The following is a 16,487-nucleotide window of genomic DNA, read 5'->3' on the forward strand; positions in this document are numbered from 1 at the left end:
GTTAGACTAGCGATATACTGTAAACTCTTATGTACCATTAGACAGTTTACAATTTTTTTTTTTTTAAATTCTTTATTCATTTTAAAACTTTCATCAAGTGTACAAATATTCATAATAAACACAATTAGTTTGAGCACTTGAACATCTTATCATTATACCTTATAATTAAAAATGTAACCCTCATCCCACCCTCCCTCAAATCCTTCTATTCATTATAAGATCATATATTTGAAACCCTCCCCCCGCCCAATACTAAATGGTGTATAATTAATAGAAAAATGGCATCTAATCATGACAGAAAGATGTTAATGGCTCCCATATTTTAATAAAACATATTTTAATAGACAGTTTACAATTAAAATTAAAAAAAGTAGAACAATCTTCTGCCGAATTCAGTTCACATATTTAGAGAATAACCAGGTGTTTAGCAATTTACGAAACCTCAGATAGAAAGGTTCGATTCTCAAAAGTGGAACAGAATTCTGTAAACTGGGAGCAACTGATTTAACCGTTTTTGTACAAGAGGATGCTAGCCTAATGGATGAAGCCGAATGAATATCGACCATTAAGATTCAATCTTGATGGTAATTGAATCAAAAGGGCTAAAGAAAACTATGGACTTATTCCACGGAGTATCTTAAAAGGCCAACGCAGAAACTTAATCTCGATTTTAGCTAACATTGGCAACCACTGGAAAGAGAGTAAAAGTGGAATCACCTTCTCAAGTCTCGCTGCCGGGTAACCCTTGCTGACGAATGTTGAATAAGATGTAGCCAGATGTTTTTTTCATGATGTTCATAGACAAAATATTACATGAATCTAATTTAAAGAAGATAAAAGCATGAACAATTTTTGGGTAAATCATCAATAGAAATCTGACAAATAAAGCATAATTGAGTACAAGTAGAAGCAATTAAAATTGTGATGCATGACTTAAATCTGAGCCCAATCACGCACCCAGACTAAACAGATGTTGACAAAGGAATATGGCCCCCTTATATCAAGCCACGATGGAGCACTATAGTGCTGGCTAGTGAGGTAAATGCTCCGATACTCATAAGAATTGAATGAGTGTCAGAGCATTTACCTCGCCGGCCAGCATTAAAATGCTCTACTGCAGCTTGATAAAAGGAGGCCTATGTTCGTTGTTTAGAGTCAGAATTTAAATCAATGTGGACATCAAAGGAAATATGATTTGCACATCAGCATGGATGTAGTATGATAGATTCATAGACTTAAGTAGTAACCCCCGAGAACTAGAAAAAATAAATCATTAAAAAGAATAGAAGAAAACGGAGAGCCTTGTGCATTAGGTTTCTGGTTTTGGTTCCCCAAATTGTGTGTCTAACAATGCACTAAATCAGTTTTATCCTTGTTGAAAACCTAATTTTCCATAGGACATTGAGGTCGGAATTGGGACTTGTAAGTTCAGACATTCACAATTACCTCAGTGTTTCTCAGAAGGCTCTGGTGAATATAGAATTTTGCCGACATATATGGCAGAAGCATTGATTCCAAAGACCTACATGTGAAGAAAAAGAGCAACCTCCATATGTTCATCCTGGTGATTACCTTCACATATACAGTATAATGCCAGCAATTATGAAGTTAATAGTCAGGCAGCAGCTATACATGTGAAGGGCAACTGAAAGGCTTATTTCCAAACCCCTTTAAGTCCTTATTAGTGGCATTGGACTTACGAGGGGGTGCTGGAAAGTTCTCAGCCCAACCAACCAGCTTCCTATATTCTGAGCGTTATTTTGCCACTGTAGCTGAAAAGAGTGTTGTCTTATTGCAGTGGTCTCAAACTCGTGGCCCGGGGGCCACATGCGGCCCGCCAGATACTATTTTGAGGCCCTCGGTATGTTTATCATAATCACAAAAGTAAAATAAAACAGTTTCTTGATCACATGTCTCTTTAGCTATAAATGACAATATTATTGTTAAGACTTAGCCAAAAGGAAAGATTTATAAACTATAAAGAGTTTTACCTCATGCAAAATTGTCATTTCTTTAATTAGACATTAACTGTTTTTTTTCTAAGGCCTTCCAAATACCTACAAATCCAAAATGTGGCCCTGCAAAGGGTTTGAGTTTGAGACCACTGTCTTATTGTGTCAAGTGCCAATTTGCAGAAATGAAATTCTATGTTTTTTGACATTGTTTCAAATCACTGAACCATATCCACATCACTCTCTTCTTGGTTGGGCTGAGATCTTTTCAGCAGACCATCGTATTGTGATGTCATAATGCCTCATTCCACCAATGCCTAAGAGCCAACCTCATCGGTGATGTCACAATGGCTTGGTTTCCCTGTACATGTGCCCATTTGCTAGATGCATTTGCCTCACTGAAATGAAAAGGGTCAAGAAAAGTGTGGAATAACTTGCAAGTTTCATGGCTCCACATCATTCTCTTCTTGGTTGGGCTGAGAACTTTTCAGCACCCCCTCATAAAGGAACTAATATTCAGACTGCGGGAGGAAGTCTGGCTATCTCGCACCATCAGCGCTGAACATGGATATTCGATAAAATATAGAGTGAAAAACCCCGACAGGAAGATTACAATCAATTTCAAAAAGACCTCAGAAAATTTACCTCCCACAATGTATAGCGCATTAACGGCCTCTTTTACAAAGCCGCGCTAGTGGATGCCTCGAGGTAACGGCCCCAAAGCCCTTTAAATCTCTATGGGCTTTGGGGCCATTAGCGCAGCGCAGCCGCTAGCACGGCTTTGTAAAAGAGGCCGTAAATCATGCAAATAGGGGCTCCAATACAGTCATTACAGTGCTATATGAAAGTCAGGGGGAAAAGACACTGGAAACACTAATTATTTTGTTATAGTAACCAAAATAAATTTCTTAAATATTGTAAATGGGATGTCTGTGGGTAACTGCAATACTGTACTAGGAAAGGAAATAGTTTGTAAGGCTAAGAAATACTGTGACCTCATAGAAATAAATCCTGTGACCTCATAAATCCTGTGACCTCATAGAAATAAATCCAGTTCTGGCTTTGCCCCGTTGCAAACACGTACTTGCAGTCCCATCTTTCTTAGTACAGTCAGGAATGCAAGTCCAATCGTGCAGTAGGGTAAAGCGATCCCTGGATCAGCTAGTTGAGACTACACAGGGCCCAACGTCAACCCCAGCTCTAACTCTACTGTAGAATCAAAGAGATCAAATTGCTTTCTTTGCCCTGAGGCATATCGGGAACTTCACCTGACGTAGAGTCCAGAATAATAACACCCCCCCCCCAACAAAGCAATATTTTAGATGCTAGCTGCGGAATGTAGAACTTGCAGAGATGTTCCAAATAAATTATTCAGTCATTGGTCTCAAAAAACTCCACCAACCATCCAATATCAAGATACTTCAGTCATTCAAGATTGCAACTATTCTTCTTCCATATAGGAGTACTGCAGGACAAATCCAATCAAAAAAATGTTCTATTATAAGGAAACAGTCCGCATATCCACACTCAGCTATCTCAAGAGTCCTGGCCTCAATGTTTTTTTTAAAGTTTATTATTATTAGGATTTTATATACCGCCTATCAAGGTTTTCTAAGCGGTTCCTCACAAATCAACAACAAACAAGCAACACCCGCCCCCCAAGAAAGAAAATGTCCAGAAAGGCTCAGCAACAGAAATTGATTGTAATCTTCCTGTAGGGGTCTTTCACTATATATTATAGTACCTGAATACATTTATGTAAACTGTTCTGAGCTCTCCTGGGAGAACAGTATAGAAAAATGAACAAATAAAAAAAAAATATATATAGTTTAGTTCTTTTGTTTTACATGGATATTCAATGCCAGGCTGTTATGAAATGAAACAAAAAGTGTCAAGAAAAGTGAGAAATAACTTCTAAGTTTCAGGGCTCCACATCGTTCTCTTCTTGGTTGGGCTGAGAACTTTTCAGCAGACCCTCGTATTCTGATGTCATAATGCCTCATTCCACCAATGCCTAAGAGCCAACCTCATCGGTGATGTCACAGTGGCTTGGTTTCCCTGTACATGTGCCCATTTGTCACAGTGGCTTGGTTTCCTGTACATGTGCTAGATGCATTTGCCTCACTGAAATGAAAAGTGTCAAGAAAAGTGTGGAATAATTTGCAAGTTTCATGGCTCCACATCATTCTCGTCTTGGTTGGGCTGAGAACTTTTCAGCAGACCCTCGTATTGTGATGTCATAATGCCTCATTCCACCAATGCCTAAGAGCCAACCTCATCGGTGATGTCACAGTGGCTTGGTTTCCCTGTACATGTGCCCATTTGCTAGATGCATTTGCCTCACTGAAATGAAAAGTGTCAAGAAAAGTGTGGAATAATTTGCAAGTTTCATGGCTCCACATCATTCTCTTCTTGGTTGGGCTGAGAACTTTTCAGCGGCCCCCCTCGTATCAATGGTGCTCCAAATCGGGTACCATTCATAAAATAGTGCCTAGAGCCGCGATCCACACCTAACTTTTAGGCACGAGCTGGAACCTGGTGTAAATCGCCACACCTAAATTAGGCGCAGATCCCTCGAAATCTATAATACTGTGCGCAAATTATTGGAACGCTCATGTCCCACCCCTGGCCCTCCTAGGACCAGGTCTCCTTTTTGGACCCAAGCTCTAGAATTTATAGGCGAATGTTTATAGACTAGCACCTAGCGAGAGGCACATGTAAATTGTAATCCTTGCTGTTTAGCGCTGATAAGTGATTATTAGCACCCAATTATCAGTGCCATATAGAATCCAGGGGTATATTCTGCTGAAATGATTGATGAAACGCAGGACAATGCATGCACCCATTTCATGGATCTACATGGAAAAAGATTAAGGGAACGTACTGTAAAAACGGGTAGAATTTCTCACCTTTGGAGATAAACAGTGGTCAGATAACTTGAATAGACTCAAAGGTCGGGATGCACAGAGCTGCGACTTACATTCGCAGGGCTATGCTCAGCGCAAATAACAACATGCAAATTATATGCAAGCTATTTATGCTAAGGGGGGGAGGAACTGTGCCTGGTACCTGCGCACAAGAGCTGACTGTTAGGCACAGCTATTTTGCGTAGGCCCAGTATACTGCAGAGCTATGCTCTGGCACTGCAAGCTGCAACAAGAGCAAAAACAAAGATAAGAAACCCTTATAGCCGCAGCTGAAGCCTCTTTTTGTTGTGGCAAGTTCAGATGTCTTTTTTTTTTACAATTTGGACACAGCTGTTTGTGCTTGTTTTTGTTTTTTTTTTATTTATAATTTTGAATACATTACAATATCCAATAATTTCAAAAGAAAAAGGAAATCACATTAGATCTACACATAATCAAATCATACATACAAAGCTCCTTTCAAGCCCACATTAATGGGGAGCATATCTTACTGTTTTAACAAAATGAAATTCAAGAAATACAAAGGAAATTAATTCTTGGTTCATATAATGGACCCTGAATCATTCCTTAAACTGGGATACTATTTGTATTAATTCTCCTCATGTTTCTCAGCACTGTGAAACAAATCTCATTCCTATTTCTTTTCTCTTGCAAGTAAAAATTGTTGTACCTGTATAGGATCCCAAAAGCAATATTCAATATCTTGTAGCTTAATTAGACATTTACAGGGAAATTTCAGGTAAAAGGATGCATCCAGTGCCAAGACTCTATCCTTCAATTTCAAAAATTCTTTCCTCCTCAACTGTGTGGTTCTGGATACATCCGGAAAGATCCTAACCAAATCCCCACAAAATTTCATTAACCTGTTTTTAAAGTAAAGTCTCATTATTGTCATCTTATCCATCTCGCTCATGCATGTTATTACCAGGGTGGACCGACTCTGAATCATATCCTGTGTATCTTCTAAAAATTCAGTCAAATTTATCTCTGGAGTGATCAGACGGTCCGCCTCTTGGGCAGATTCAAGTTTTTATAAAGGAAGTGCTTGTTTTATGCGCATGTGGGTCCCTTGCCTATGATCAGGACGCTGCTGTTATGTGCAGGACACACCCAAACAGCTCTTCTTCAAGCAAAATTGAAGCTACTGACAGCTCCAGACCTGCTGGAAAATTTGGCACAGTAAGAGGTGGGCATCCCCTGCTGTGCTCATTTTAATACTAATGAGCTCCTTGTAATAACATTTGCCTAGGATTCTCGGTGGCTGCTTCTGCAATCCATAAAAGCCCCAAGAACCCTTTTGTGCATTAGAAGCTGAACTAACTTGCTACAACCAGTCTTTTGAGCATCAGGGTCAAGTTTGACCTGACCACTTGGAGAACAAACTGTAGTATTTAGATTATGATACAGCACAGATAATTGCTGCTTTAGAGTATATTCTTTAATTCTTTACTTTTTTGCACATTTTCAGATTTTTGCCTTCGTCACAACACTCCTATATGTGTTGCACAGTTTTCAGTCCTATGTGCATTAAAGACTCACGGAAGCTAAACAGGTCGAACCAGTGAGGACGGAGAACAGAACAGTCATGCCTGGATGTTTCATGTTTAATAAAACATATTTCATATTCATCCCTAGTCATACAGAGATGTTGATCGTACTAAATATGTAATCCCCTCGGCCCCTCGTAATTTTGGTTTACAATAAGAATGCATTTTGATAATGTTTAAAGAAAAGGTCTCACAAACCACAACTACTGCCCCGTGAAAATAACTGAAATACGATCTTACCTTGTGATAGGTTTTTTCAGATACTGTGATGATGTTTGAATGTCTTGTATGTAGAATAAAATGTTATAATTTAAAGAACAATGAAAAGGTGCGTTTTAGAGGTTTAAACTCCCATGATGCATTGGAGATGATGTTACACAGTGCCATGCTGAAAAAGTGCTATATGAAAGTCAGGGGGAAAAGACACTGGAAACACTAATTATTTTGTTATAGTAACCAAAATAAATTTCTTAAATATTGTAAATGGGATGTCTGTGGGTAACTGCAATACTGTACTAGGAAAGGAAATAGTTTGTAAGGCTAAGAAATACTGTGACCTCATAGAAATAAATCCTGTGACCTCATAAATCCTGTGACCTCATAGAAATAAATCCAGTTCTGGCTTTGCCCCGTTGCAAACACGTACTTGCAGTCCCATCTTTCTTAGTACAGTCAGGAATGCAAGTCCAATCGTGCAGTAGGGTAAAGCGATCCCTGGATCAGCTAGTTGAGACTACACAGGGCCCAACGTCAACCCCAGCTCTAACTCTACTGTAGAATCAAAGAGATCAAATTGCTTTCTTTGCCCTGAGGCATATCGGGAACTTCACCTGACGTAGAGTCCAGAATAATAACACCCCACCCCCCCCCAACAAAGCAATATTTTAGATGCTAGCTGCGGAATGTAGAACTTGCAGAGATGTTCCAAATAAATTATCTATTCAGTTTTGCCGGAGTCGCATTCAGCTATTCCATGTACAGAAATGTAACTATTTGGGTGAAAAACAAGTTGGGTAGTTATCCCTTAAAAGGTTAGTCGAGCTATGCTTGTCAATTACTGTTTGTGATAAGTCTGCAAGTATGAAACTTCATGGTTGATGAAATGCTAGAAAGCAAGGATTTTGTCTATTTGATATGAAAATCATTGTATTTTGAAGAAGCATATTTATATATGCCAAACTGTTATTAATGTATTTATTTGTTCTCTTAATTGCTTCATACTTTTCTTTTGGACTTAATGAAATACACATATGTTTTTGCTCAAGGGATGGATGATAGGACTGTCCAGCTTTCATTGTTCAAATGAATAACCATACTGCTAATAGTATAAATGATTGGATGTTTCACACAAAAATAAGAGCTAAAGCTGTACTCCAACTATTTATGTTATGAGTAAGTCAATGAACGAGGATTAGTACTAATAAAATGGACTTTTGGTCACCAATTATGTGCACGTTATGACTATGTGAATCAGTTATTTTCAGTATCAATATCTTGTGGTTTGGATGGGGAGAGGCCACACTATATTAGGATGGCCTGATGACCCCCCAAAGTGTTGCCTTTCTGGGGTTCATAGACAACCCCGCGAAAGACAAAGACGCGCGCCGACAACTGAGCGCAAGACGGAGGCGCGCGCCGAAGAAAATTACAGTTTTTAGGGGCTCTGACGGGAGGTTTTGTTGGGGAGCCCCCCCAGTTTATTTAATAGAGATCGCGCCGGCGTTGTGGGGGGTCTGGGGGGCTGTAACCCTCCACATTTTACTGTAAACTTAACTTTTTCCCTAAAAACAGGGAAAAAGTGAAGTTTTCAGTAAAATGTGGGGGGTTACAACCCCCCAAACCCCCCACAACGCGCCCACAACGCGGCACGATCTCTATTAAGTAAAGTGTGTGGGGGGGTTCCCCCCCACGCCCCCCCATCGGAGCCCTAAAAACAGTCATTTTTTGCGGCGCTGCGCTCAATTGTCTGCGCGCGCCTTTGTCCCGGCGCGCTTTTGACCTGACACCCTTTCTGGTAAACCTTCATTTTGGGGTTTGCCATCCTGTGCTTTGCTTTTGACATAAGAAAACTTAAAGGCTCCAGAAGAGTTTGAGATGAGATGAGAGGAGACAATTAAAGGCAATGTCTCGCTGCTGGACTGATGCAATAAGCGCAGCGGTTTACTCTTGGTTTTCCTGCGCTATTCTCTTACTCCCCAATGCATGGAGAAAGATTAGTGTGGGGAAATCAGTCTAAAACCACGCCGCTAAAGGTTAGTGCGATGGGCAGCCAAAACACATGCTGCATTGAAAGGTCACTTGGACACACAAAGTCAGAGGCGTGAAGAAAGTACAAGAAATTTATTACGGTATACCGGACTCTAGTGCAGTTAATAGCCTGCCTACTAGAGTGTCAGAAACAGGAATACATGGATTTTTATGCCCTATTTGCAAACTAATATATGCAAAAACTACAATTTTAATTTGTTACTTCTATAACTTTTCTACAATTATTATTGGTCCTAAGCTCACACTAGCAGGTCACTTATCTAACTCTTACAGTTCTAAATGTTAAATGTACAGAAGGGCAGGGTACATCATGGCTCAAACTCTTATCTATTCAGCTTACAATGTGGTAAGGTAGGGACATACATTTTAGGCAGATGAAATCAATAGATTGTACACTTTCTTCAGCTATGTAGACCAGAGCAATATTTTAAACAACAGTTAACCATTTCATGACCCTACAGCATTACAAATTGCTCCAGATACAAAAATAACTGAGCTAACACCTAGTCCAATTTTTTAGTCTCTTTTTAGCACCGAATGTTTATATCAAATCAAGTTGGTGTGAAAATGCATGGTAGGAGCAGAGGGTGGCACAAGTAGACCCCTTAAGACCCCTACCTCCCATCTCACAATAACTGCCTTATTTGGCACAGACATGGGATCAGGTGTTGTGTATTTTTCAAGATGGCAGCATGCAGGCAGGAACGAGTGGGTATCGTGCCATGCCTACCGCCTAACTCATAGACATGAGGGGAAAGAGGGGGAGTGTCAGCAGGTTTGGTTGGGTGGGACTGCTGGTGGGAGGTCTGGGAAACCCTCCTGGGTTACCGATATGGCTTATGGGGGGATCTGAGTAGTATGGGAAGATCTCGGGGCCTAGTGGAAGAGAATCAAGAGTTTCAGGAAGAAGGAATCAGGAAAAAAGTTGGGAATCTGGCGTATGGTTTAAAAAAAAAAAAAATCTTCCTTCCTGTTGGTGCATGAGCCAATCCCTGCTCACACACTGACAGGAAGGAAGAAAATTGCAATGTAGCAATAAGAGGTGATAGGCAAGGCAGATATTGGGTTGTATCAATAGAAGTTTCGTCAGCCGAAAGCCTGAAGTTATAATGCCGTTGTACAGGGCCATGGTGAGACCTCATCTGGAGTACTGTGTGCAATTCTGGAGGCCACATTACAGTAAAGATGTACGCAGAATTGAATTGGTTTAGCGAACGGCCACTAGGATGATCTCGGGGCTCAAGGGTCTCTTGTACGAAGAGAGACTGAACAAATTGCAGCTCTACATTCTCGAGGAACGTAGGGAGAGGGGAGACATGATCGAAACATTTAAGTACCTCACGGGACGTGTCGAAGTGGAAGATGATATTTTCTTTCTCAAGGGACCCTCGGCCACAAGAGGGCACCCGCTCAAACTCAGGGGCGGAAAATTTCATGGCGACACCAGAAAGTATTTCTTCACAGAGAGAGTGGTTGATCATTGGAACAAGCTTCCAGTGCAGGTGATCGAGGCAGACAGCGTGCCAGACTTTAAGAATAAATGGGATACCCATGTGGGATCCCTACGAGGGTCAAGATAAGGAAATTGGGTCATTAGGCATAGACAGGGGGTGGGTAAGCAGAGTGGGCAGACGATGGGCTGTAGCCTTTTCTGCTGTCATCTTCTATGTTTCTATGAGTAATCAAAGGAAATACTTTTTTACAGAAAGGGTGGTAGATGCGTGGAACAGTCTCCTGGAAGAGGTGGTGGAAACAGAGACTGTGTCTGAATTCAAGAAGGCATGGGATAAGCTTGTGGGAGAGAAAGAGATAATGGTTACTGCGGTTGGGCAGATTAGATGGGCCATTTGGCCTTCATGTTTCTATGTTAGTGTATTTCAAACAACAGTTAACCATTTCATGACCCTACAAAGCAGAGTTAGTATATAGGCTTATAGATGGGAAATATTTATAGAAGAATGCATACTGTTGCAACCTAAGGGGTGGGATACACTATAGCCCTCCCCACAATATCTTCTATATTACAACTGTTTATTAACAAAAGTCTTCAGGCCCTCAGAGGTGCCACCAGATGCTCAATTATGTCTCATAGCAACTGGCAAAATCGGGTCTCTTTAGTTTTTTAAAGTTTTTTTCTGCAATGCTAAATTTTCGTGTTAATTCAATAAATAGTTGATTAAAGTTAGAACTTATCTTGGGTGGTTCAGCCAAGAGGGATAGAGTACTGCCAACATGTTTCACCCTATTCGGGTTTCCTCAGGGCACAATCCCTACAATAAAACATAACTTAAGTGCTCAATGCTTACTAAAATTCATTGCATCAACCAAAAACAACTAAACTATTGGCTTACCTCAGAACTGTGTGTGCTCTATACGACGTGGCCACCCGAATGAATGATCTAAGATGGCCGCGGCATGTATTGTGTCTCATTAAATACTCTACATGCACAGCTGGGGCTGATGTCATCCAATCAGCTCGGGAATGCAGTGGTAACCACAAAACCGATGGTCCCAGGCTAGGCATACTTGAACACAAATAAACACTCCTTTTTACGATGCAGTTAGGAGTGTGGTTGGTTCCATTAGAGCACATTGGCCCATATTTAGAACTCTTAGGGGTCTGGAGGAATTCCCTCTAATAGCGTATACTAAGGGTACCACCATAGGACAATTGCTAAATCGTAGAAGGGATCTTACCACTGATCAAGCTGTTCATTCTCAGTGTTCCCATTGCCAGTGGTGTGACAAAACCCTGGCAGGGAGTGTTTGGCAGGACCCACACACCAGACATTCCATCCGTGCCAGAGTCCACACCACATGTAAATCTAACTGGGTGGTCTATGTAATTGTCTGTCCGTGTCCCCTGGTATATGTGGGACGCACCAAACGGCCGGTTCATTTAAGATTAAATGAGCATAAATCCCGGATATCCACTGGGACGTTAACAGCTCCACTAGTTCCACACTGGCTGGATAAACAACACACTACAGATCAAATCAAATGGCGAATCATTGATGTGATTGACAGCCAGGAAGAGGAGGGGAATTTGGAAGCTAAGCTTAACTTTCTTGAACAGAGATGGATCTATCAACTAGATTCAGTGATACCCCACGGGCTCAATCTGGAGCTCGAGTGGCAATCCCTCTGGTGAGGTCTCACTGGGTCCCCACATCCCCAGCACATTTTCAGCATGTCTTAAGTATTGTAAGAGCAGGAGTGTTTATTTGTGTTCAAGTATGCCTAGCCTGGGACCATCGGTTTTGTGGTTACCACTGCATTCCCGAGCTGATTGGATGACATCAGCCCCAGCTGTGCATGTAGAGTATTTAATGAGACACAATACATGCCGCGGCCATCTTAGATCATTCATTCGGGTGGCCACGTCATATAGAGCACACACAGTTCTGAGGTAAGCCAATAGTTTAGTTGTTTTTGGTTGATGCAATGAATTTTAGTAAGCATTGAGCACTTAAGTTATGTTTTATTGTAGGGATTGTGCCCTGAGGAAACCCGAATAGGGTGAAACATGTTGGCAGTACTCTATCCCTCTTGGCTGAACTACCCAAGATAAGTTCTATCAACTATTTATTGAATTAACACGAAAATATAGCATTCCAGAAAAAAATCTTTAAAAAACTAAAGAGACCCGATGACGATAGGGGGCATAAAGCCAGTTGCTATGAGACATAATTGAGCATCTGGTGGCACTTCTGAGGGCCTGAAGACTTTTGTTAATAAACAGTTGTAATATAGAAGATATTGTGGGGAGGAGTTCTGGACTATAGTGTATCCTACAAAGCAGAGTGCATTGGTTTTTTTTTTTTTTCAGAGAGCACACACTTTTTGACACTACAGTATTTTATTTATTTATCATATACCACTTATAGCCTAAGTGGTTTACATTCAGGTATGCAAGCACTTTTCCCTATCTGTCATACCTAGGGCAGTGGGAGATTAAAGGCTAGATTCACTAAGCAAACTGATCGTGTACCGATCGGTTTGCGACCCCGACCCGATTCACTAACCTTCTGGTCGCACCCGATCCGATCTACACATGCAAATTAGGGAAATGGCATGCAAATCTATCAGGGCAGCGATTCACCAACATTTTTCAGGCACAGCGACTGGGCTGGCCGATCACAAAAGAAGCGACTGCTGAGGACCAGTCGCTCAAGCCCTTTCCGGCTGCCCTGCCTTCTGCTGCTCTGCTCTCTGCCCTGTCAGCCCCAATCTCTTGCTGCCCCGAATGCCTCCCGCTGTCCAGATCTGCCTCCCGCTGTCCCATCTGCCTCCCGCTATCCAGACCTGCCTGCCCTGCAGTACTAGCCCATGGTTTTAACCCGCGGGCTTCTAGCGGGTTAAAACCATGGGCAAAAGAAAAATAAAAAAGCTGGCCCAGATGTCCAGTTAAAAAAAAAAAAAATTGCAGCTCCGACGGGCATGTGCAGACCATCTACAGATGGTCTGCACATGCGTGCGGATTGCACAAGAGTGATCTGTGCAGGCAGATGGGGGCGTTCCTCTGATCACCCCCCATCTACATATTTTTCTTTCCTGAATTCGTTGGACTTGCCCAGATCGGGCCCGATCAGGCAGGTTAGTGAATCTGGGCTTAAGTGACTTGCCCAGGGTCACAAGGAGCAGTGTGGGATTTGAACCCACAACCTCAGGGTAGTAAGGCTGCAGCGCTAATCACTGCACCACATCCTTGCATGCCAGTAGCTTATTGCATTGGGAGTAAGATTTGTTTTAGTTTTAGGCCGCAATGTGACTGCAAGAAAGCTCTGAGGATCATCAAAAGATTTCAAGCTTATCCATACTACAAATTTTGTAAACCGCCTTGAACTGCTTGTTCAGATTGGGTATTAAACATAAAAAGTTAATACTAATATTAATTCTACAACACTTTAAGGATATATTTTTAAAACTCACTTTATTTTGGATTGTCAATAGTAGAAAATTCCATAAATGAGGCACCTGAGTAACACACTTGATTGTTTGCAGTTATGATATCAGTTGGTCAAGATTGAAATGAACGCATTTCAAAGATTTAAAGAGCATCTCAGCCAAATGTTTCAGGGCTGCACGTTGGAGACCACTGGTTTATGTGGTAGAAGGCTGTGTGCTGGAACTTAGGAGCTTCTTTGATCAAGTCATGGTAGCAAGTGCTGTGTGGCAAATGCATCAAAGCCCATTCAATCCCTATGGGCTTCGGTGCATTTACCATACCTTAAGTGCAGGGCTGATTTGACCACTAGATGGACTAGGCGTGGGCCTAGAGTAGCAGAATTTTCAGGGGGGGAGAGGAGTGCCGACTCATCTTTACCACCATGGAACCTTGAGCATCTCTCTATGCTTAAACCCTGTCAGCTCCTACTCCTTCTGAAACAGGAAGTTTACAGAGGAGTGGGATCCAGTGGGCTTTGAGCATGCATGGATAATCAATGTCCCACATCAGCTATGATTAGTCTTCATTAGGCAAGGTGACTATCATGCCAGCATTATCCTGGAGAGGATAGACAAGGGAGGGAAACTGCTGAATTTCTTGTGTATATATGAGGAGGAGAAGAAGGAAGAAAAGATAAGGGAAGACACTGAATACCTGGAGGGGAGGGGGAGAGAGAGGGAAGAAGTGGACACCAGAGGGGAGGAGTGATACTGGACATGGGATGGGGGATGGAAGGAGGGTCTTCAACCACCCCTTTATGGGGGAAGCACATAGCTGAAGGTTCTCCTGGGCTGCCAGATCCTCGTGGGTTGGTCTTGAGTAAGTATGAGGGAGTATGCCCAGCATCCAGTGGTGTACCAAGGGGGGGGGGGGGCGGTCCGCACCGGGTGCATGCCTTGGGGTGGTGCACAGCCAGCTGTTCTCACTGCCTCTATCGCCGGCCCTGCAGCTCCGGACTTCCCCACACCTACTCCCCCCCGATCGCTATTATTTTAAATGTTATGGCAGCTGCGGTGCTGTATCCATCGGAGGAGACTTCTAACCTCGGCCTGCCCCGGAACTCTTCCTGCAGCCACCGCCCGCCTAGGCAGGAACAGGAAGTTGCTGTTGCAGGAAGAGTTCTGGGGCAGGCCGAGGTTAGAAGTCTCCTCCAATGGATACAGTGCCGTGGCTGCCATAACATTTAAAATAATAGCGATCGGGGGGAGGGGGGGAGCAGGTGTGGGGAAGTCCGGAGCTGCAGGGCCGGCGTTAGAGGGACTAAAAGCTGATGGTGCCGCAGGGTCCCGCATGGGGGGGAGGGAGGAAGAAAGAAGAGTAACCGAAGCACTGGCAATTTGGGGGGAGCAGGTGTTGGGAAGTCCAGAGCTGCAGGGGAGAGTGTTGCTGTTCCCAGCTGGAAGGAGAAGGAAGATGAGGGAGGGAATGAAAGGAGATGCCAGGGCTTGGAGGGAAGGAGGAAGGTATGCCAGACTAAGGGAAAAGGAAGGGGTGATCTCAGAGCATGGAGGGGGAGGGAAAGATGGAAGGAAAGGAGAGAAATGCCAGAGAATCAGGAAAGGGCAGATACCAGACTGTGGGGTGCGAAGGAAAGAAAGGAGAAGAGAGAGCTGCCAGAGCATAGGGGATGGGTTGGTGACAGAGAGAAAAAATGGAGAGGTGACAGAGCTGAAATCAATCATGCACACAGGAGAGAAGGGGCACAGGATAGATAGTTATGAAAGGAGCATAGAAAGAAAGAAGATGTTGTATGGAAGAGAGAGAAGGCAGACATTGGATGGAAAGGGCAGAGAGGGCAGTGACTGGAAGGGGCGAGACAGAAGGTGAACAGTAGATGGAAGGGGTAGAGAGAGGGACAGACACTGAATGGAAGTGTGGGAGAGAGGAGGGACAGCCACTGAATGGAAGTGTGATGGAGAGGGGGAGCAGACGCTGGAAGGAAGTGGGGAGGAGAAAGAAAAAAGGGCACATGCTGGATTGAGGGACGAGGATAGAGTTAGATACTGGAAGGGGTGAGGGAAAGAGGTGGCAAGCTTTAGGTAGACAGTAAAAAAGGACATTGATGAGAGGGTAGTAAGAACGTAATCTATACAGATGCAGAAAATAAATTGAAAAGGAAAATGAGGGAAAAAAGGGAAAGGGATTGCAGAGGAGAGGTATGGGAGAGGGAAGGAGAGGAGAGAGATGCCAGACCAATGGGGGTGAAAGGAGAGATGGAAGGGGGAGGCATACAGTTTTGGAAGGGGCATAGAAGGAGAGAAGATGCCATATAGGGGAAGAGAGACGGCAGACAGTGGATGGAAGGAAGAGAGTTAGAAGAAGATGAGGAAAGCAGAAACCACAGAAGACAGTTAGAAAACAATTTTTTATTTATTTATTGCTTTAGGAGACATGTGTCACTGTTTCTGTGGTGTTGCATTGTATGCAGAGTCCAGCTTCTTACTGGTTCAATTTAACCTTTGTCTATGTATTTCTCTTTTATCCCCCCTTTTACAAAACTGTGGAGTGTTTTTTAGCGCCAGCCGTGGTGGTAGCAGCTCTGATGCTCAGAATTCTAAAATCCACACTACAGTTTTGTAAAAGAGGGAGGGGTTAGTTTGTGATTACATATTCCATACTAGGCGAAGGTGTTTTCAGTGTTCTGTGTGTTTTTTGTTAAGCTTGACTACAGGATTGATCTGTACTAGTCTGGCTTGTTTAGTTTTACAATGGGTGTATTGATGTTGTACTGCTCACTGCAGTATGTGAGATGCTGCCTTTTCCTAGGTACTCAAGTGTGTGTGTGTGTGTGTGGGGGGTGTGTGTCAAAAAATGATGGGCCCTGGGTGTCACATATGCTAAGTAC

The 16,487-nt window shown here is 42.7% G+C and overlaps 1 protein-coding gene across 1 annotated transcript in view; it reads left to right on the plus strand.

Moving 5' to 3' along the window:
• MALL (mal, T cell differentiation protein like) overlaps positions 1-7,303 on the plus strand; it is a 58,173-nt gene extending 50,870 nt beyond the window's left edge. The window contains exon 4 of the mRNA XM_033939468.1: positions 6,348-7,303. Coding sequence (XP_033795359.1) covers positions 6,348-6,410 — 63 coding nt within the window. The 3' untranslated portion in view covers positions 6,411-7,303. The remainder of the gene's footprint in view (positions 1-6,347) is intronic.
• Positions 7,304-16,487: the final 9,184 nt, after the last annotated feature.

This window comes from Geotrypetes seraphini, chromosome 3, assembly GCF_902459505.1.
Source record: "Geotrypetes seraphini chromosome 3, aGeoSer1.1, whole genome shotgun sequence".
NCBI lineage: Eukaryota > Metazoa > Chordata > Amphibia > Gymnophiona > Dermophiidae > Geotrypetes > Geotrypetes seraphini.